Source organism: Ascaphus truei, chromosome 20 (genome assembly GCF_040206685.1).
Source record: "Ascaphus truei isolate aAscTru1 chromosome 20, aAscTru1.hap1, whole genome shotgun sequence".
Lineage (NCBI taxonomy): Eukaryota > Metazoa > Chordata > Amphibia > Anura > Ascaphidae > Ascaphus > Ascaphus truei.
Genome location: NC_134502.1, coordinates 32,278,040 through 32,301,311, shown reverse-complemented (window position 1 = coordinate 32,301,311; position 23,272 = coordinate 32,278,040). Strand labels below are relative to the sequence as shown.

General features: G+C 46.7%; 1 protein-coding gene across 1 annotated transcript in view; it reads left to right on the top strand.

The window, feature by feature from the left end:
• The window catches only part of LOC142471189 (uncharacterized), a 60,693-nt gene that overhangs the window by 12,417 nt on the left and 25,004 nt on the right, over positions 1 to 23,272 (top strand). Inside the window, exons 2-6 of the mRNA XM_075577977.1 lie at positions 9,241 to 9,350; positions 10,046 to 10,338; positions 14,659 to 14,754; positions 15,228 to 15,360; positions 16,289 to 16,426. Of these exons, the coding sequence (XP_075434092.1) occupies positions 9,241 to 9,350; positions 10,046 to 10,338; positions 14,659 to 14,754; positions 15,228 to 15,360; positions 16,289 to 16,426 (770 nt within the window). The remainder of the gene's footprint in view (positions 1 to 9,240; positions 9,351 to 10,045; positions 10,339 to 14,658; positions 14,755 to 15,227; positions 15,361 to 16,288; positions 16,427 to 23,272) is intronic.

Below are 23,272 nucleotides of genomic sequence, written 5' to 3'. Positions count from 1 at the left end.
GAGTGACGATCCCTTGACCAGCCCTAAAGACGCCCTGAAAATTGCCAGACATGACTGTGATCTGCTCTGTGAAGAATTGGAAAGGGAAAAAAATAATAATGCTGAGCTACAGAAGACTGTGCTCGCAATTTACTCTGCGGCCAAGACCGAATTGGAGGATCTCAAGACTGAGCTAGATACTGCAAAGGCTTCTATTTCCGCCATGGATGAAAAGCAGAGCCAATCTGATAAAATGGAGGCTACGCTAAAGCGGAAGTATGAGGAGGCACTGAAGCAGATGACAGTCTTCCAGCAAGAGGTTCACACTCTGCGCATAGAGTTGAATGCCTCACAACAGGAGGTCAACAGTGTCCGGATAGAAGTGGACGTATCTCAGAAAGAGGTTTAGACACTCCGCAGAGCACTGGATGCCTCACATCATGAGACCAACAGCTGCGGCACAGACCTGGAAGTTTCCAGAAAGGAACTACACAGTCTCACTGAGGAGCTGGACATTGCTAAAGAAACTATTGGTAATCTTGATACAGATCTTAAAGTCTCTCAGAAGGAGCTTCAGACCCTAAACCTAGAGAAGGAAGTCTCCCGCCAGGAGATGGTCATTCCCAAAACAGATGTGTATAAATGGAAGGAGGACTGCAAAGAAGCCCTGAAGAATACAGAGACTGAAAAAGGAGAAAATTCAAGATTAAAAAGAGAAAACTTAAAACTGAAAGAAGAACATTTTCAGTTAACAGAAGAAGTCAAGGAAAAGTTTGACGCAGAGCACCGACTGCAGAACCAACTGCAAGGTCTGCGTACACACCTCCAGTATGCTGAGGAGAAGCAGCAAACGCTGCCGGAAGAAAAGCTGCAGGCTGCTAAAGAGGTACAAGCGCTGCAGGAACGTCTGAATACCCAGTACGTCCCCACAGAGCAGTATGAGGAGCTAAAGGCCACGCTGCATGTCTTCAGAGCATCGTTGGAAGCGGAGCTTCGATACCAGGTGACTCTGTATGAGAGGGAGCGTGAGAAGGCTCAGAAACTGGAGCAAGAGCTGGAGAGACAGAGAGACTGTTCCATTCCCTTGGGTCAGTACACCAAGGAGAAAACAGACGCAGCGGCAACCTTGACGACAAAAATTACAGAGCTCCAGAATATGAAGGAGACTCTGATACAGATTCCTCCAATACGGAAAAAGGTATTGGCTCTGCCCAAGCACCAGTATCCCACAGTAACTTATGCCCGCAAGGACAAGGGTACAGTGAGAGTTGGGGACTCCATGCAACTTCAAAACAAAATTACGAAGTTTGAGCCACCTAAGAAAGCACTAGCCAAACCTACAGCTGCCCAACAGGCAACAAACAGAGGTAGGAGTGCAGAATCAAAACCAGAAGAGTCCTTAGCTGAGGAATCTGAAAAAATAGGACATTCTCTGGAAAAGGAGGTGGAAGTGCAACTCGGTCCCAAAGAAGCTGAACTGGCAACTCCGTGGTGTGGAGAAACTGCAGAAAGACCGCTTAAAGAGCAGAAAACTCTAAGGGCTAGTCCTAACGGCCCTACAACTGTTGCCATACACTTTGTCTACAAAAAGAGGAGTGCCCGATGCAACAGAAATCTCATGTCCGCGCACGAGATAAAAAGACTTTACTTGGGAAAAGTCCTCCTCGAGCGACTGAGGAGTGCTGATCTCAAGCACCTTCGGGAGGAGACAAAGTTAAACTGGAGAAAGGGCTGCAATCCCAGCAGGACTGAGGGTTCTCCTCCTCCATCCACTCTCATTCAAGTCACAGAGATATCTAGAATGAGAGTGGAAGGATGGGCTTTAGCCGTGGCAAGCCCGAGCTTCCCACAAACAGGTGAGGTATGTAACAGGGGACTTATCCCTATTCAGGTAATGTGCCTCTAATCCAGCAGTGTGGTGGTTAACTGCTCTTAGTTAATTAACCTTAAAACACCTGCCTGATTAGATGGCTTAGAAAACCTGTCTTGTGAAACAGGAAGGGAGAACTCTGTAGCTCTGACTGAGAGCTGACCAGTCTTGAACTCTGCACAGCAGACCTGATTTCAAGACCCAGGGAAAAACTTCTAAACCTGTATGCTGACCAACCCTGAAGGGAGCTGAAGCAGGGACAGTGAAGATTTTTCCCTCCAAACCACAAGGACCAAATAAGACTTCTAAAACCTGGATGCTAATATTTTCTATGCACGCATGGGTGCGGATCCAGGAGAGAGAAGCTTACAACCAGATAAGACTTTTATTCTTAAGAGACTGTTTATATCTGCTTATTTTCATGCTATGTTTGGGGCTGGGAAGAAATGCTTGACTGGGGAGATGTGAATTGATTGCAGTGTTTTCACTAGAAATACTCCCAAGTGAATGGAAGCTTTGTTCCCCCCCCCCCCCCTGTGTTTGGATGTTTTCCTGATAAAAAGGAAAAGGCAAAATAAAGCCTTATTATAATTTCACATTATAAAGACTCAAAGTGTGTACCTCTGTGAACGTCCGTCCACAATACCCCTTTTGCATGTTATGGGAATTCACCATTAGCTTTAAGGGAACCAATTCTCTTTATATTTAGCCAGTCTGGGGGAACCAGGGGGATGGGGGGGGGGGGGGGGGAGGGAGGGGGTAGTTGAGTTGCATCTCTTTCAAAACACAGCCATAATTCACAAGTTATAAGCAAGTGTTTGGGCTGATTTGCGATGTTGTGCCAACAGTTACACGACACTTGTTAACCCTTGCTGTTCTTATTCATTATACACATTTTGAATTGTTGTGGGCCTTTGCCGTCCGTTATTGATCATTAGCATACTTTTTCATTCTATTTAGTCAGGGAGGGGGGGGGGGGGGGAGAGGGGAGGCAGGTATATATGGAGGCATTTGTATGTGCACATTACATTATTTGCAGATGTCTATGCCTGGCAGTTCACAGTCCCACAAGGGGATTATTGAGTCTTGCCTTGGATTAGAGCGTCTTCAACATATCGGGGACACCAGCTGTGTCGGGGAGGGGGTGGGGAGGATTAGGGGTACATCTTCTATGCCTTAAGGGATGGCTGGGGTAGTGGTGGTGGGGGGGGGGGAGAGGTAGGGTGAGGTGGATGCTTTCATACAACCTGTCCTTTGGAGATTGTAGCCAGGGGGGGGGGGCATTCCGTTGTCCAAATGGGGACGGGGGGGGGGGGGGCAGCGTCCCTGCCAGTGCGGGTGTCCTGGTGTCGAGGTCCCTTCCCTCAAGGAAGTATTGGCTGGAGGGGGAAAAAATAGGAGGTGGTCGCCTCCTTTCGGAGTTGTTTCGCCGTTTTGCAGTTGCAGGTTTTGTAATCCTGTTCACGGTGCGAGATCCTCGGAGCTGGTGGCGTAGGAGGTTTCAGTCTTTGGTGCCTCTCGGGATGGTCCAGTCAGCGGGCAGATCCAACGCGTTGTTTCATCGGTGGCAGGGTTGGTCGGCTCTTGCAGACTGTTCTCTGTCGGACTGTGCTGGGGAACATTGCGGCTCGACCCGTGGCAGTAGAGGTGAGGAGGATGGAGGGGGGCGAGGGCAATGGGGGGTGAGGGGAAGAAGGGGGAGGGGGAATGGGGGGAGACTTGGGGGGGGGGGTAGGGACGGGGGGGTGGAGGGAGGGGGAACTTGGGTTCTAGGGGGGGGGAATTTCATGGAGCTTTTGTTTTGAGGTCAGTTAATGGGGTGTTGCACGAGGGAGGTAGTCTGAGCGGGGCGAGAGTTCGGTTTGGGGGGGGGGGAGGTTTTGCTGGGGTGTGGTGATCAGTTGTCTCGGTCTTGATTCGCCGGCCTTGTTGTTCACTGGGTTTTTTGGCTTGCGATTCTTTCTGATGCTCTCGGTGTTTCAGCCGGATCCACTCGCGTTGTTCTGGGGGGGCTTCTCTATCTCTCCTCATCACTCCGGGTGGGGACGCCAATCCCTTTGAGGAATTCTTTGATTTCTTCAGGGTCGGTGATGGTGTAGAATCGCCCGTTCCTCGGTACAATGAGTTTAAAGGGGAAGCCCCAGCGGTAGGGGATTCCGTGGTCCCTGAGAAGGGTTGTGAGAGGCTTCATCCCTTGCCTCTTCAGGACTGTTGACCTGGATAGGTCATTAAATATTTGAATTGTACAGTCCTCCATTTTAACGCTCCCTTCCCTTCTCGCCGCTGCAGAGATCTTCTCGTTCGCTGTGTACGTGTGGAACTTCATTATTATGTCTCTTGGGCGGTTAGGGTCTGGCGATTTGGGGCCAAGGGCTCTGTGAGCCCTATCGAGCAGGAGCTCATGCTCAGTGAGGTCGGGGACCAGCTTTAGGAAGATCTTCTTAAGGTAGGACGGCAGAGATTCCGGCGGGACCGCCTCAGGTATTCCCCTTTATCGCAGATTCTGCCTGCGGTCTCTATTTTCGTGGTCTTCTATTGTGTTTTTCAGCGCGGCAATCTCGTGTCCCATTCTCGTTAAGTCATCCTCTAAGCTGGAGTGTGTGTCTGCAATTGTTGTGATTTGCGCCTCCACTGCGTCTGTTCGTGCGCTCAATTTGCTAATATCCGCCCTAATGTCTCTTAGTACTTTTTCGAGGTCTTGTACAAATCCTTTTCTCATTTTGAGAAGCAGGGCTTCGAAATCGCCTTACATTCCCTAATATAAATCCTTTTACTCTAACTATCAGTAATGGCCATTGTTTTACCTATTTAGATAATCCCCCCCCTCCCCCCGTACTATCCCCCTGATAGAAATCCTTTATCTCTCCCCCCTATTAGACATCTCACTTATCCTCCCCTATCATAACCCCAAATTATTCCCTCTATTAATCATCCCACTTATTCTACCCTATAAAAAATCCTCTTTAGTCTCCCACGTTATATCCCCTTTATACTTCCCCTATTAGATATCCCCCTTACTCCCCCTATTAGATATCCTCCTTACTCCCTTTATTAGATATCCCCCTAACTCCCCTATTAGATATCCTCCTTACTCCCCCTATTAGATATCCCCCTTACTCCCCTATTAGATATCCCCCTTACTCCCCCTATTAGATATCCCCCTTACTCCCCCTATTAGAATCACCCTTACTCCCCTATTAGAATCCCCCTCACTCTCCTATTAGATATCCCCCTTACTCCCCCTATGAGATATCCCCCTTACTCCCCCTAATAGAATCCCCCTTACTCCCCTATTAGAATCCCCCTTACTCCCCCTATTAGAATTCCTTTTACTCCCCCTATTAGAATCCCCCTTACTCTCCCTATTAGAATCCCCTTACTCCCCTATTAGAATTCCATTACTCCCCCTATTAGAATCTCCCTTACTCCCAAATTAGAATCCCCTTACTCCCCCTATTAGAAATCCCCTTACTCCCCCTATTAGGAATCCCCTTTGCTTTCCCATTATCCCCTAAATCCCAAACCTCACTATAAGATCCCCCAGTTGGTCCGAGTTTCTGGCCCAGATATGGGGGGCCAATATCTCAATTATTGACATCCGATGCCCCATAACAGGGCCTGTAAATCGGGAAGATGCGGGTCCCTGAGTCAGAAATCAAAGCAGTCTAAGAATTGCCCCATAATTCCTTTCTGCCCCCACTACTGCATTCTTACCCCATTTAGGTCTGTTCCCTAATGAGAAGTGTTACCTGTAACCCCATAAAGTGCCCCCTCGTTCTAATATCCCACAATTAGGATTAATCTCAGAAGCAACATAGGTAAATTATATGGTCAGGTCAGTGACGTGTTTAATGGGTTAAAGGGTCAGTACCACGTAGGGGCAAAGTGACCTAGTGACAGGGACGTGTTTAATGGGTTAAAGGGTCAGTCCCACGTAGGGGCAAAGTGACCTAATAACAGGGATTAATGGGTTAAAGGGCCAGTCCCATGTAGGGGCAAAGTGACCTAATGACAGGGACGTGTTTAATGGGTTAAAGGGTCAGTCCCACCTAGGAGCAAAGTGACCTAATGACAGGGACGTGTTTAATGGGTTAAAGGTTCAGTCCCACGTAGGAGCAAAGTGACCTAATGACAGGGACGTGTTTAATGGGTTAGAGGGTCAGTCCCACTTAGGGGCAAAGTGACCTAATGACAGGGACGTGTTTAATTGGTTAGAGGGTCAGTCCCACTTATGTACAAAGTGACCTAATGACAGGGACTTTTTTAATGGGTTAAAGGGTCAGTCCCACGTAGGAGCAAAGTGACCTAATGACAGGGACGTGTTCAATGGGTTAAAGGGTCAGTCCCACCTAGGAGCAAAGTGACCTAATGACCGGGATGTGTTTAATGGGTTAAAGGGTCAGTCCCACGTAGGGGCAAAGTGACCTAATAACAGGGATTAATGGGTTAAAGTGTCAGTCCCATGTAGGGGCAAAGTGACCTAATGACAGGGACGTGTTTAATGGGTTAAAGGGTCAGTCCCACCTAGGAGCAAAGTGACCTAATGACAGGGACGTGTTTAATGGGTTAAAGGGTCAGTCCCACCTAGGAGCAAAGTGACCTATTGACCGGGATGTGTTTAATGGGTTAAAGGGTCAGTCCCACGTAGGGGCAAAGTGACCTAATAACAGGGATTAATGGGTTAAAGGGTCAGTCCCACGTAGGGGCAAAGTGACCTAATAACAAGGATTAATGGGTTAAAGGGTCAGTCCCATGTAGGGGCAAAGTGACCTAATGACAGGGACGTGTTTAAAGGGTTAGAGGGTCAGTCCCACCTAGGAGCAAAGTGACCTAATGAAAGGGACGTGTTTAATGGGTTAAAGGGTCAGTCCCACGTAGGGGCAAAGTGACCTAATAACAGGGATTAATGGGTTAAAGGGTCAGTCCCACTTCGGGGCAAAGTGACCTAATAACAGGGATTAATGGGTTAAGGGTCAGTCCCATGTAGGGGCAAAGTGACCTAATGACAGGGACGTGTTTAATGGGTTAAAGGGTCAATCCCACCTAGGAGCAAAGTGACCTAATGACAGGGACGTGTTTAATGGGTTAAAGGGTCAGTCCCACGTAGGGGCAAAGTGACCTAATGACAGGGACGTGTTTAAAGGGTTAGAGGGTCAGTCCCACCTAGGAGCAAAGTGACCTAATGAAAGGGACGTGTTTAATGGGTTAAAGGGTCAGTCCCACGTAGGGGCAAAGTAACCTAATAACAGGGATTAATGGGTTAAAGAGTCAGTCTCATGTAGGGGCAAAGTGACCTAATGACCGGGACGTGTTTAATGGGTTAAAGGGTCAGTCCCACCTAGGAGCAAAGTGACCTAATGACAGGGACGTGTTTAATGGGTTAAAGGGTCAGTCCCACGTAGGAGCAAAGTGACCTAATGACAGGGACGTGTTTAATGGGTTAAAGGGTCAGTCCCACGTAGGGGCAAAGTGACCTAATGACAAGGACGTGTTTAATGGGTTAAAGGGTCAGTCCCACGTAGGAGCAAAGTGACCTACTGACAGGGACGTGTTTAATGGGTTAAAGGTTCAGTCCCACGTAGGAGCAAAGTGACCTAATGACAGGGACGTGTTTAATGGGTTAGAGGGTCAGTCCCACTTAGGGGCAAAGTGACCTAATGACAGGGACGTGTTTAATTGGTTAGTGGGTCAGTCCCACTTATGTACAAAGTGACCTAATGACAGGGACTTTTTTAATGGGTTAAAGGGTCAGTCCCACGTAGGAGCAAAGTGACCTAATGACAGGGACGTCTTCAATGGGTTAAAGGGTCAGTCCCACCTAGGAGCAAAGTGACCTAATTACCGGGATGTGTTTAATGGGTTAAAGGGTCAGTCCCACGTAGGGGCAAAGTGACCTAATAACAGGGATTAATGGGTTAAAGGGTCAGTCCCATGTAGGGGCAAAGTGACCTAATGACAGGGACGTGTTTAATGGGTTAAAGGGTAAGTCCCACCTAGGAGCAAAGTGACCTAATGACAGGGACGTGTTTAATGGGTTAAAGGGTCAGTCCCACCTAGGAGCAAAGTGACCTATTGACCGGGATGTGTTTAATGGGTTAAAGGGTCAGTCCCACGTAGGGGCAAAGTGACCTAATAACAGGGATTAATGGGTTAAAGGGTCAGTCCCACGTAGGGGCAAAGTGACCTAATAACAGGGATTAATGGGTTAAAGGGTCAGTCCCACGTAGGGGCAAAGTGACCTAAAAACAGGGACGTGTTTAATGGGTTAAAGGGTCAGTCCCACCTAGGAGCAAAGTGACCTAATGACAGGGACGTGTTTAATGGGTTAAAGGGTCAGTCCCACGTAGGGGCAAAGTGACCTAATGACAGGGACGTGTTTAAAGGGTTAGAGGGTCAGTCCCACCTAGGAGCAAAGTGACCTAATGAAAGGGACGTGTTTAATGGGTTAAAGGGTCAGTCCCACGTAGGGGCAAAGTGACATAATAACAGGGATTAATGGGTTAAAGGGTCAGTCCCACGTAGGGGCAAAGTGACCTAATAACAGGGATTAATGGGTTAAAGGGTCAGTCCCATGTAGGGGCAAAGTGACATAATGACAGGGATGTGTTTAATGGGTTAAAGGGTCAGTCCCACGTAGGGGCAAAGTGACCTAATGACAGGACGTGTTTAAAGGGTTAGAGGGTCAGTCCCACCTAGGAGCAAAGTGACCTAATGAAAGGGACGTGTTTAATGGGTTAAAGGGTCAGTCCCACGTAGGGGCAAAGTAACCTAATAACAGGGATTAATGGGTTAAAGAGTCAGTCTCATGTAGGGGCAAAGTGACCTAATGACAGGGACGTGTTTAATGGCTTAAAGGGTCTGTCCCACGTAGGGGCAAAGTGACCTAATGACAGGGACGTTTTTAATGGGTTAAAGGGTCAGTCCCACGTAGGAGAAAAGTGACCTAATGACAGGAACGTGTTTAATGGGTTAAAGGTTCAGTCCCACGTAGGAGCAAAGTGACCTAATTACAGGGACGTGTTTAATGGGTTAGAGGGTCAGTCCCACTTAGGGGCAAAGTGACCTAATGACAGGGACGTGTTTAATTGGTTAGAGGGTCAGTCCCACTTAGGTACAAAGTGACCTAATGACAGTGACTTGTTTAATGGGTTAAAGGGTCATTCCCACGTAGGAGCAAAGTGACCTAATGACAGGGACGTGTTTAATGGGTTAAAAGTTCAGTCCCACCTAGGAGCAAAGTGACCTAATGACCGGGATGTGTTTAATGGGTTAAAGGGTCAGTCCCACGTATGAGCAAAGTGACCTAATGACAGGGACGTGTTTATTGGATTGAGGGGTTATGAGTAGTTATATATGAGATGGATACATTGTAACTGATCTTCCTGATACAGTTGGAAGAATTCCAGTGGTTTGGTGATGATACGTCTCTGAACGGGATCCGGCTGCTCTGTTTTAGCAGCAACAACAATGGGGAATATTCAATCCAGTCTACTGAAGGAGCGTAAGTCATTCACAGGACATGCACACCCATACAGGTCTCTTCTTCATATGTACAGAGCTTTCCTAACCTCCCAGGTCTCTTCTTCACATGTACATAGCTTTCCTAAACTCACAGGTCTCTTCTTCACATGTACAGAGCTCGCCAAACCTCACAGGTCTCTTCTTCACATGTACAGAGCTTTCCTAACCTCACAGGTCTCTTCTTCACATGTACAGAGCTTTCCAAATTCCCAGGTCTCTTCTTCACATGTACAGAGCTCGCCAAACCTCACAGGTCTCTTCTTCACATGTGCAGAGTTTGCCAAGCATATATTACGATGACAGGATTTTGGGGTGTATAAAGAGGGGTGTATAAGGGAGTTCCAAGGGCAGCAAAATGTTGGGGTGTATAGGGAGGGAAATTAAGGCAGCTGGGAGGATAGCAAGGTATTCGAATATATAGAGATGTGTATCACCAGGAGATTAAGGGAGGGTGTGATACCACTTTACAGATTAAAAATCCCCTTTCCTCTCACCCTATTAGAGATCCCCTTTACTACCCTGAAGGACGTAGGACAGGGGCGATGCCACTGTATAGATAATTGGTCAGATCTCCCCTAAAATCCTGTGCCCGTCCTACAGGTCAGGTCTCCTCTGCAAGAGCACCTAGGAAGTTTCCTCTTCACCACTAACCACATCCTCCTTCTTCTCTCTCAGGTGGGGCTCATGGACCTCCCCTGTGCGGTGTCCCAACGGCAGCCTCATCGCTTTCAACTTGGTAGTAAGTCCACCTCAGGGGGACGGTGACGACACTGCCGCCAACAACATCGTATTTATGTGCTCAGACGAAACGATACTAGTGCAACCTTTGCTCTGGTGGGGTTCATCCGGAAGGTGGAGCCAAATCTGCAAAATAGGGATCTGTGGCATCAGCACCAGGGTGGAGGAGTACCAAGGAAAAGGGGATGACACGGCCCTCAATGATGTCAAGTTCACCTGCTGTGAAAACTGAGTCTTCTTTCTTCTCAACTTCCCCATGAAGGGTCTACATTCAATCGGGAAGGTCTTCGGGGGGTGGGGGGAAGGGTTTAAGCCAGCGATGTCTCTAAATATATCTGGTGGAGATGGTTGGAGATGCAGATCTTTTAGGGCCCAAATTAGTGGGACGTTCGTACTGTTCAATTTGAAATTGTGAAATAAAATTGAATTTTAATGTAAAATAAAATGGAAGTATTCATTGTGACTATTTGTATCCATTTAACGCATATTTGCTCCATATAACCACTCCCTATATCTCCTCCTATTACCCCATATAACCTCTCCCTATATCTCCTCCTATTACCCCATATAACCGTTCCCTATAACTCCTCCTATTACTCCATATAACCTCTCCCAATAACTCCTCCTATTACCCCATATAACCGTTCCCTATAGCTCCTCCTATTACCCCATATAACCCCTTCCTACCACTCCTCCTATTGCCCCTATAACCGCTCTCTATAACTCCTCCTATTGCCCATATAATGCTTCCAATAATACCTCCTATTACCCCATATAACCGCTCACTATAACTCCTATTACTCTATATAACCCCTCCCTATAACTCCTCCTTTTACCCTATATAGCCACATATGAAAGAAAGTCATCTCCACATACCAGTTACTTTGTGGACCAGTGTAGCCTGGAGCTCCCGCAGCTCCTTGAGACCCCCCTCCCTTGGAGCAGTGCGGTCGCGGTTGCCGTCGGAGCCAGCGCCGGGCCCAACGGCTACTTCCAAGGGTGGGGGCCGGAGCAGGGAGTCGCGCGCTGTTCCCTGATGCGGCCAGTTGCCGGGGACGCGAGCGGCCCGTTGTTAGGGCCGCGAACGCGTTGCCGAGGTCCCGGCGGCTCGGGGTACAGGGCGCCGCCATTGCGCAACAGCGCGCGCATGCGCAGGGATAGTCAGGCGCCCGGAGAGCCCCAGAGTGATCGCGCATGCGCAGAAAGAACCCCAGAGCCCTTAGGAAGTCGCTCGAGGGCAGGGACTGTTCAGGAGAGGTTGCGGCGGACATTAGGGGTTTGCGCAGGTGCAGGGAAGGTGCGCACGCGGCCCCAATGTATTTGCAGCCTCGACGGGACCACAACTCCCATGAGGCTTAGGGGCAAGCACATCAGGTGCCTCCGTGTGGCCAATGAGGGCCAAGGATTTCTAGAGGAAGAATAAGATAACTTTTGCGCGCTGAGAACGTCAGTTGGAGGTGGGGAGCTGTGAGGGAAGGAAGGGTGCAGAGAGCATGTACAGCTCCTGCACCGAGTAAGGTCCCCCACATCCCAAGTAAGGCCCCAACTCCCCACCAGGTTAGTGGGTAAGTGCTGAGGGATGGCCCAAGATAGGGACGCTGCCCTTAGTGCGTGTGTGTGTGCTGTCTTGTCAGGGTCACGGCTGGCAGTGCTGTGAGGCCTGACAAGAAGGCATAGTGCTAGTGTGCAGCAAGTTGCTGTACGCGTTCCGAAGGTTGCAGTGCGTAGCTGCTAGTGTTAGTGAGATTTAGGGAAGTGGGGCAGGGTATTACCCCTGTAGGCCCCTAGGAGTTTTCCCCAAAGTCATTACAGGTTGCTGTGCTGTAGGGACGGCCTATAGTATAGCGCGTGCCACTTAGTGCTGTAGGGACAGGTCCTATGTTAGGGATCCTGTCACAATAGGGTATCTTAGTTAGGGACACAGCGGACGCTGCGGTTCCTGCTAAGAGGTTCGGACCCAAGTTGGGGTCCGCAGAGACTGTTTCCAGGTTCGGATCGCCCCTGGCGGTCCGCGTGTAAGGAGTCCGGTGTAGGATCAGACGGAACCATCACACGACGGATCCTTTGTGAAGCCAGTTGGAGATCCGAGCGCGGGAGTGCTCGGCAGGTACTATCTAACACACAAGTGCACCAACGGGCCCTTAGTATAAATAGTGACTGCGCAGTCACCCACGTCCTCTCCTAGAGTGCGGGACATTGGGTGGGGATTCTCGGGACACTGGGTGGGATCACCTGGTGTTGGGGAAGCGTCCTGCGCGACGCAGTAAGTGTCTCCTCTAGAGAGGGACACAGGTTATGATGATGTTGCCGTGATCTGTTGTCTTGCATGTTCAGTAAAGTCACTAGTTAATATATATATCTGTGTGAGTATTGATTATTGTGATTGTCCTGCGAGGAACCACTCCCCCTCTGGTGGGAGCCATCGCAGGTGGAGGCGCTGCATCGTTGGAAGTGAGTACCCCTAGTATAAATGCCCCAGGTTCCCCGTGGCGGAAGCTCAGCCCTCCTGTGAGCCAACAGGTATAGCACCACACTGAGAAGTAGTCAGATACACCTACCCACCCCAATCTCACTTAGGGGGGCGGGGGGGGGGAAAGAGGGCTACACCAGCTAGCAGCATGTTGCAGTATTTGGGATATAATCAGCGCGTGAGTATGAATTTGATGGATTGCCCCTTGAGGACGGGACGTATTTTAGCAATATCCCAAACACAAACAAATTAAGTGCAGATGTTTGGAAATGTGGTAAAGATGGTAACGTGGCTCTTCACAGCCTATACCCTATAAACCTCTTCCCTATAACTCCTATTACTCCATATAACCCCTCCCTATATCTCCTCCTATTACCCATATAACTCCTCCTATTACCTCATATAAACGGTCCCTATAACTCCTCATATTACTCCATATAACCCCTAACTATAACTCGTCCTATTACCACATATAACCCCTCCCTATAACTCCTTCTATTACCCCATATAACCCCTCCCTATACCTCCTCCTATTACCCCATATAACCGCTCCCTATAACTCCTATTACCCTATATAACCCCTCCCTATATCTCCTCACATTAACCCATATACCCGCTCCCTATATCTCCTCACATTAACCCATATAACCGCTCCCAATAACTCCTCCTATTAACCCATATATCCACTCCCTATAACTCCTCCTATTACCCAATATAGCACCTCCCTATAACTCCTCCCATTACCCCATATAACCACTCCCTATAACTACTATTACCCTATATAACCCCTGCCTATATTTCCTCACATTAACCCATATAACCGCTCCCTATAACTCCTCCTTTTACCCCATATAACTGCTCCCTATAATTCCTTATATTACCCATATAACCGCTCCATATAACTCCTCCTATTACCCAATATAACTCCTCCCTATATCTCCTCACATTAACCCATATAACCGCTCCCTATAACTCCTTCTATTACCCCAAATAACTGCTTCCTATAACTCCTCCTATTATCCCATATAAATGCTCCCTAGAACTCCTTCTATTACTCCATATAACCGCTCCCTATAACTCCTCCAGGATGGGCTGCAGGTGAGCTCCTGCAGGGGAGCCAGGATGGCCTTAGACCCAGGGGTTGGTGGCTGTGAGTTGGAGATGGAAGTAGGAGAGGCCGCAGGCTGCAGCAGTGGTGTAGGCCTTGGTGAGGCTGAATGTAAGTTACAGGAGAGTTTGGAGAGAAAGGAAGAGGCAGAACAGAATCTGCTTAAGAAAGAAGAGAAACAAGCTTTATTGAAGAAGTATAACAGGAAGGTAGAAGAATTGGAAATAGAAAATATTAAATTAAAGAGATGTCGTGGTCGTGAGATAGACGTGCGCAAGAAGCAAATAAATCATCTGCATGTTGAATTAACCCGGTTGGAGGTTGAGATTGCTAAAATAACAGGGGTTCCAGTCAAACAGAAACGTTCCCTTTTAAAAACTATTGAAATGCTAACCCACAGTGCTGAACAGGGTGCTGAGAAGGGTGCAGAGCGGGGCGCAGAGCAAAATGCTGAGCAGGGTGCAGAGCAAAGTGCAGAACAAGGTGCAGATTCATATTGTGGAAACGGAAGCCAAAATCCCATTAAATGCTCTCAAGAAAAGATAAGTTTGGTGACGCCTACAAGAAGTGGGAGAGAAACCAGATCCCAGAACAAGTCTGCAGTGTCTAAAGATAAAACAGAGAACTTATCCCAGGAAAATTCTGATTCAGATCCTGACAGTTTAATTCCACCAACTGCCAGGAAAACCCCAAAGGGTAAAGCTGCAAAAAAAAAAAAGAAAGCAAAGGACCAGCGGCTAAAGGTTTCCACAGGAGAAGGTAACAGCCCTGTAATAGGGTCCAAAGACATCAGGGAAGGGGACTAACCTCAGGGTGTATCAGACTGTGAGCAAGGATCTGTTCCAGAGCTTCCAGCATCCCAGGGGTTAATAGCAGAAGCAGCAGAAGATCTGATTAAAAGACCATTGCAGGAAAAGAAAGCAGCAGACACCTGTGATGTTGGGTTATCTCAGACTCCCACGCTGGGAGAAGTTAAAGAAATTACAAAGAAATCTGGAGAGCAGCAAAGCAAGAACCTAGAAACACTGAGAGGAGATCAGCTGGAAATTGAGTTTGTACCTGAGAGCAGTGAGCCAGAGAACCCATGCTCACCTGAACTTACAGAACCACCCCCCTGCTTATTAGCAGGTCCTGGGATTCAGAACTCTGAGAGAGGAGAACAGCAGGTGGTAATTAGCAGCAATGGAGACAGCATTAACCCTGTAGTGCCTGGGAGTGAAGTTGAGGTTGTAGAGACTGAAAGTGCTGCTTCTATCCAAACAGTTCCTGATGGAGTGTCCTAATCAGAAGATGGGGTAAAGCAAAGTAATGGCATCAAGGTAACCCCAGTTCACACAGCACCCCCTTCAGCCTGGAGTGGGAGATCCTTTGTGAGTGCTGTGACCAGAAATGCACAACCTTTAAAAAGGAGGAACGTGGTAAAGTTGAGATATAAGGGTGCAGAGGAGATGAAGCCTGATAGGATTTTGTAGGAAAACATCTATTGAAAGAATCTTTGGGCTTCAGTGCAGATGACATTTACGCACTTATCCATGTTCCAGGTTCATGCGAATACGATGTCAGCTTTAAGAGACCGCAGGCTCTGGACTACTTTTGGACAAAATATGAGAGTCTTAAAAATTCAGAATTATGGAAGTCCTTTGCTGCTATTCCTGTGTCCAAACCGGATACAAAGTCGGTAACAATTCTCTTCAGACACGAATCAGTCCCAATATCAGATATTCTGATATGGCTTTTCAGACAATGCGAAGTACTGGCTCCACCTACAAGAATTATGGACTCAGAAGAAATTTGGATTGGAGGTTGGAAAGTGCAAGTCAGACTTTGGCGACATGGCAATGTTACAAAGCATTTGCCCAACTCCTTCTTCATAGGAAGAGAAAAAGGAAATAGTTTTAACTATGGGCAGAAAACCTTGTGCCATAGATGTGGTTCAGCCAGAAATTTAAGCATGTCTTGTGATGTTCTAAAAGTCAACTTGTGCCAGTCCTTGGGCAACGAGAGGGCAAGTTGTACAAACATCAGATGTAATTTATGAGATAAATTTGGACATTCATACACGAATTGCAGAGAAGCCTGGCATAATATTTCAAAAGTATGGGAGCAGGAAGTGGACTTCGAAGACAATGAAGCACTTTACGACCGGGCCCTGAAAGTTGCAGACAGAATATGTCTGGATCCGCCTGCAGATGGGGTTGGTCTGGTTCAGCCTAGGGATGGCGCTTGCTTAGACCCTCCTGGGGACGGAGCTTGTCCTGGACCGCCTGTGGATGCAGTTTATCCAGATACACTTACAGAAAAAACAATTATTGAGAGTGTAAACAAGGCCCAGGAAATGTCAGAAGACCCCTTAGAAGGAACCTCCTCAAATCTACTCCCAGCAGGGGAACAATCTGGGGAATCAGATGATCCTACTATGATGGAAACCCAAGTGAGGGAAAATAATAATAAAGAAAAAGAAAGTGAGCAGATTTGGGCACAAGGAAAAAAGAAAAGGAAGAAGAGCATGGTAAAAAAAACTTGGAGGGACTCTTCGACGTCCTGCAGGTCCCGCTGGTAAAGTTCCTCAGGTAGCTATAAAAAACCGTTTTTCTGCTCTCAGAAAGGATTGGGGGTCAAGAGCTGAGGACTCCGACGATGTGGAGGAACTTTCCTTATCCGAAGAGGAACATACTATGGATGTTTCCAGAGAGACAGACTCGGACATGATTCCACCTTCAGTGACCGTTAAGAGATTTGGGTCATTGGGGGATAATGTGGGGAAAAAGAAAAAGTAATACCGTGTGGTTTTTTTTGGGGTGGGGTGAAGGGGGACTTAAAATGTTTGTTCATTAATTAATCCTTTAAAGGTAGCAGCTATTAATGTTATAGTTAAGGCTTTTATTTAGTTTCAATTAAAATGTGTATAAAAGGAATGTGAAGTTGCTGTTGAGGAGAAAGGTTGGCACACATGCTGAGTTCATATTGATATAATATAAGTTTGTACATAATGTGCAGTTTTTGTTTGAAATGTTTTTCTATGAAATATAATGTTGGAAATGTTTTCAATAAAAAGAGTTCCTCCTATTACCCTACATAACCCCTCCCTATAACTCCTCCTATTACCCTATATAACCCCTTCTTATAACTCATATTACTCTATATAACCACATATGAAAGAAAGTCATCTCCACATATCATATTGGACTTCCAGGACGTTCACTCAATTGGACTTGTAAGGCGCCGGTTTTTTCTTTTTGTTTCTATTGTCCATTCTGATTTCTACGTATCAGTGTCTACCAGGCAGCCTTGCCTGCCAATAGGGGTTTAACTCCTATAGAGGTGTTATTATTCATTCATACATTTTTTTTAGCGCTAATTATACACATCTCTCTCTTTAATCTCCACATACCAGTTACCCCGTAGACCAGCTAGCAGCATGTTGCAGTATTCGGGATATAATCAGCGCGTGAGTATGAATTTTGATGGATTGCCCAATGAGGAAGGGACGTATTTTAGCAATATCGCAGAGGGGTAAATAACATGATCTGGAGGGGTGCTGAATGTGCGGGGGAATGAGAGGGGAGGGGCACGTATGACACCCAGGCATCTAGCTTGGGGGTATCTGGGTCATGGTGGAGTCATCTATTCCATGCGAGGAATTCGGTGTTGGTGTAGAGTAAGAAGGAGGGGAGATGATGAGGTCCGTGTTTGACATGTTAAGCTCAAGATATTGATTAGACACCCACGCGGAGATAACAGAGAGACAGCTAGTGATATGAGACTGCAGAGAAGGGGAGCGGTCAGCAGGGGAGAGGTAGATGTGGGTATCCTGACAGTCTTCTAGGGTTTGTTTTGTATAAAAAGGGGGACAAACACATGTATACACACATAAGGGGCACCCAGCCCTCAACCTTCAGCCGTTTATTTCTCCATTAGTGACACTACACATTTTTAAACACCGTCACTTTAAGTCAAAACAAACTCATAAAAATAACATCTACTCCTTTCAGGAGTCTAACTCACATGCAGATGGCATAACGGAGATGGTGTTCTATACAAGTGGAAAAAAACAGATAGGACACCAATTTGTTCAAATAGTATATTATTAATTTAATGACCCCCTATGTTAGGGGTACTCCAAAAATTCCCCTTGATAATCCTTAAAAAATTAATAGATATATTCCAATAGTGTAGTTCTGCGTGGTGATGATAATGACCACACTGTATGAGAGTCAGTTAGAGAGGAACAGAGTGGATCAGGGGGTCTTCTCTCAGATGATCAATATATGAGTAGAGGAAATGGGGAGCAAAAGGAACATACAGATAGTATGTGTATATTAGAATACTTATGGAAGGAGCAGAATAGACTAAGATCTCCTGAAAAGTAATGTTCAATCGATCTATAAACAATCAGTATCTGTCATTACCAGCCATCTATGGAATCACTAAGAAGTCATGTGAAAGATTCATATACAACAACAAACACGTTGAAATGAAAATAGCATAATGTCTCTAATGTACCAGCGTGGAATCAACTCTAAGGTTCCATCTTTGCCAGCGACATGTTCGTTCACAATAAATGTCAGGGGTGATGGATATTATCATTTAGTGATATCTTATTCTGGGTGTTACACCTAGGAGATGGGGGGAAAAAAACAGCGTGGAATGTAAATCTAAAGTGTTGGTGAAGAAGCCACATTCACGAGCTACCAACTAAAGACAAAAGATGCGGCAGTTAAGCAGTTATTGCAGGGAGATGTAAATTTACCAGAATTACAAACAGATTTCATAATTGACAGCATCAAATTCATACTTAGCCATAACTGTTTTTGGGATGGGGGACATTTTTATTTACAGAAGTGTGGACGGCGATGGGTTATAGGTTCGCGCCGAGCTATGCCAATCTGTTTATGGCAGTTTGGGAGAGTAATAACATCTGGTCCGGGGATGAGCTCGGCGCGAGCCTTGTCCTCTATCGTTATTTCATTGATGACTTGTTTTTTTGTGTGGAGAGGTGGTGAGGAAAATCTAGTTCGCTTCCTTGACACTATGAATACCAAGATCTCCTGATAAGTAATGTTCAAATCGATCTATAAACAATCAGTAAATGTTCAGTGAGGGGTATTATCCCCAGGTCAGGTCTCAGCTGTCCCAAAAGTATAAATACATTTTCAAAGTATAAGTTTAAAATCCCTGAGCTTGAGAGCATATATAAGTGCTAGGGAGACTCAATAAGGCAATATAAGCATAGGTATAAATGTACCAGTAACGCTGGACAGCTAGCTCAGATCTCCATATATACCATAAAGGTGCTGAATGAGCCCCCAGCAAAACCAAAAGTACATACCATATCAGCCAGTGTTTGTAGTTTGTAGTTTGATCTCCCTCTTGCAGCACAGCTCTGTCCCGGATAGGTGGGTGCGTCACGCCGAACGTGATATCAGGAAAAGGTGGTCCCAGGGGTCCAATGGCGGAGCACTACCAAGCAAACAATGGGGGCTGCAGCCAGTTAAAAGTAAAAGCAATTTATTTGGTGGTCAATAGGAAGTACATAGTTACATAGATGAGGAAAATCATGATTTTTAACACAATAATATATATCTAGATATCTATATCATACTCAGGGGGAAAAATACTTAAATTATACGAGTTAAAGCAGCACCTTTTATTGCTTTTAAAAGTAACTATGTACTTCCTATTGACCACCAAATAAATTGCTTTTACTTTTAACTGGCTGCAACCCCCATTGTTTGCTTGGTAGTGCTCCGCCATTGGAGCCCTGGGACCACCTTTTCCTATAAACAATCAGTATCTGTCATTACCAGACATCTATGGAATCACTAAGAAGTCATGTGAAAGATTCATATACAACAACAAACACGTTGAAATGAAAATAGCATAATGTCTCTAATGTACCAGCGTGGAATCAACTCTAAGGTTCCATCGTTGCCAGCGACATGTCCGTTCACAATAAATGTCAGGGGTGATGGATATTATCATTTAGTGATATCTTATTCTGGGGGTTACACTTAGGGGATGGGGGAAAAAACAAACAGCGTGGAATGTCACTACACATATCCAGTAATGGACCCAAGTGATTTAGAACGGCGCCAAACAACAGTGCTGGTGATTAAAGTGATAAATACACATATACAGTGAAATTATAAGGTGCAAAAAAAAAACAGATTCTCAACCTTCCTACGGGGAATATGTACAGATTCCCCTCGAGATAATGTAGATACAGGTGTTGGAAGGGAGCGATGGTATCAGGAACACCCCAAAAATAGAAGATACAAAAATATTGGTGCAGTATAATAACATATAGTTAGGAAAAAATCTTGGCTCTATTGAGTGCTTACTTACACCAAGTAAGTGATTAAATCAGCATTTAGCAGGTCAGCAGGTAAGTTGTACACCGCAGTTGCAGGAACCCAGACAGCTGGTAATGCAGGAGAGATCTCACTCGGGTAGGGGTTTCATGGAAAACAAGGGGAGATCATGGTGTACTGTAGATCGAAAATTCAACTTTATAAGATAAAAGCATATAAGAAATGTACTCACAATAAGTACATAATACATGCACACATAGCGTTTTCTTGAGGCAGTAGAGCGCTGGAAGATGGAACTCTCGCTGTTACACTTCCAAGTGACCCTCGCCGGATCGCGATGGATGGCGTGTGATGTCACAACCGGTAAAGGGATGACGACTTCCGGTACGGCACAGACGGAAGAGGGGCAGCAGGGAGACGCAGCAGACTCGGCACCTTCAGTTTCTCAGCAGCTGTGCCGACTAAAGATGGCTCAAAGATAGCTCTACGCGTTTCGCTGTGTTCACCACAGCTTCCTCAGGAGTCGCCCAATAGGCAAACGGCAGCTCGCGCATGCGCCTGTCAGCACGTCCTGAACAGCAATACCGGCTTCCTACCTTTACCGATGCTGTGCGCAAGCGGGGAGACTATAGAGCCGGTTACACACGCGTTATTTACATCAGTTACGCACGTATATGACGATTGCAGTACAGTACATGCATCGATAAGTGGGGAAAAGGTCGTGCTTCACTTTAAGTACAGTTTCACTTTATATACATGCTCCGGTCCCATTGCATACGTTAATGCGGGGTATGCCTGTACATGTGAAGAAGAGACCTGTGAGGTTTGGAAAGCTCTGTACATGTGAAGAAGAGACCTGTGAGGTTGGGAAGCTCTGTACATGTGAAGAAGAGACCTGTGAAGTTTGGGAAGCTCTGTACATGTGAAGACGAGACCTGTGAGGTTAGGAAAGCTCTGTACATGTGAAGAAGAGACCTGCGAGGATTGGGAAGCTCTGTACATGTGAAGCAGAGACCTGTGAGGGTTGGGAAGCTCTGTACATGTGAAGCAGAGACCTGTGAGGTTTGGGAAGCTCTGTGCATGTGAAGAAGAGACCTGTGAGGTTTGGAAAGCTCTGTACGTGTGAAGAAGAGACCTGTGAGGATAGGAAAGCTCTGTACATGTGAAGAAGAGACCTGTGAGGTTTGGGAAGCTCTGTACATTTGAAGAAGAGACCTGTGAGGTTAGGAAAGCTCTGTACATCTGAAGAAGAGACCTGTGTGGCTGTGCATGTTCTGTGAATGTCTGGATTAAAGTTTCTTGATCATTGTTTCTGTGGTGAATGCAGAGCAGTCGAATCCCGTTCTGAGCCGTATCATAACCGACCCTGGCTCCCCTTCCACCTGAAACAGGAGGTTACAATGTATCCATCTCATATATAACTACTCATAAACCCTCAACCCATTAAACACGTCCCTGTCATTAGGTCACTTCGCCCCTACGTGGGACTGACCCTTTAACCCATTAAACACGTCCCTGTCATTAGGTCACTTTGCCCCTATGTGGGACTGACCCTTTAACCCATTAAACACGTCCCTGTCATTAGGTCACTTTGCTCCTACATGGGACTGACCCTTTAAACCATTAAACACGTCCCTGTCATTAGGTCACTTTGCTCCTACTTGGGACTGACCCTTTAACCCATTAAACACGTCCCTGTCATTAGGTCACTTTGCCCCTACATGGGACTGACCTTTTAACCCATTAAACACGTCCCTGTCATTAGGTCACTTTGCCCCTACGTGGGACTGACCCTTTAACACATTAAACACGTCCCTGTCATTAGGACACTTTGCAGAAAACACACTAGATGGCGCTCAATATCTAATCAGCTGAACATAGTGCAAGTGAATAATGAAATAAAAACAAACACAATGTGAAAGACAAATGCAAATAGAATCAAATGCAAACAAGGTAGAAAAAAACACTCAAACCCTTAGACGGACTGTTTCAAGGTCCACACGAACAGAGATAATAGAAGAACCAGGGGAGCGTTGATACCTTAAAAAGAAATAAAATACATACAGTACCGACACACTTTATTGCAGTGTGGTCGGTACCGTAAGCCAGGAGATTTCCCGGCTTGCTAGTGGCCGCCCCTCGGCGTGCCGCGCGTCATAGACGCGCGGTCACGCGTCTTCGGGAGCGTGCGCCCCCTGCACGCACGTCCAGGGGCTCCCCGAGGGAGCCCTGGTGTCCCGCGATCGCGGGACAGCGGCAGGGGGTTCCGGGGGACCCGGCGGACCCGGCAGCGGTAGGGAGAGCGCCCCGATCGGAGGGCGCTCTTCCGCTGCTTCGGCGCGCGCCCGTCACACTCGGGCGCGCGCCAGGCTACTGCTGCGGCCAAGAACGGGCAAATGCTCGAATAAACTTGGCCGCAGCAGTAGTGCAACACTGTGGCAATATGTCAATAGGAGCTCCCAAAAGAGCACTTCTACTGTGAATGGTTAACAGACTAGAAAATAACCGTTGGTTGATCAGGAACTATTTCACCCAAAATTGAATCACTTTGAACAATGTGCCAATGTTTACGTATGATTTTAACTATTTTTTCAGACTGTCTATTAAAGTTTGTAAGGAAAGAGAACTCAAAATTTTTATTCGTCTTAACCTTTTCTGAATCCCTTAGGAGATCTTTCCTTTCTAGACATCCCAAGTAAAAAACAAAAGAGGAGATGGAGCGCAGAGAAAGAAAATGCCAAGGTGACGAAGCGCTATACTGCGTGAAACGCGTTGAGGGTTGCTTAATACCTTTATGTTGCACTCCTGGGTAGGAGTGCATTTTTAGTACGGTAGAATTTTCCCTAATTCAGCAGTGCTGATATCCCCCTGTCATTTCACGAGCAGCTGTTGCTATTGCCATAGCCTTTGCCTGAGCTCGAGAGCCCGCCTATCACCCTTGGTTGGTAACCCTTCCGGTTCCGGGTCAGGGACCCTGTGAGACTTGGAAGCAGTGTGTTACAGTCGGGACAGGGGGTGACAAACAGATGTATATACAGACCTCTGTGGGAACTTCTACTTGTATGCTGTTTTAAACTAATTGTAAGTAATACTGTGCATTGTTGTTCAAATAAATTGACCCATATCTTACCTTGGCATTTTCTTTCTCTGCGCTCCATCTCCTCTTTTGTTTTTTACTTGGACTGTCTGTGGCCGGCTGATCACCGTAGGGAGAAGGAGCAGCGGGAAGAGAGGCATCTCAGAAGAATCCCCTTGAAGTTTACAGACGAGCGCGG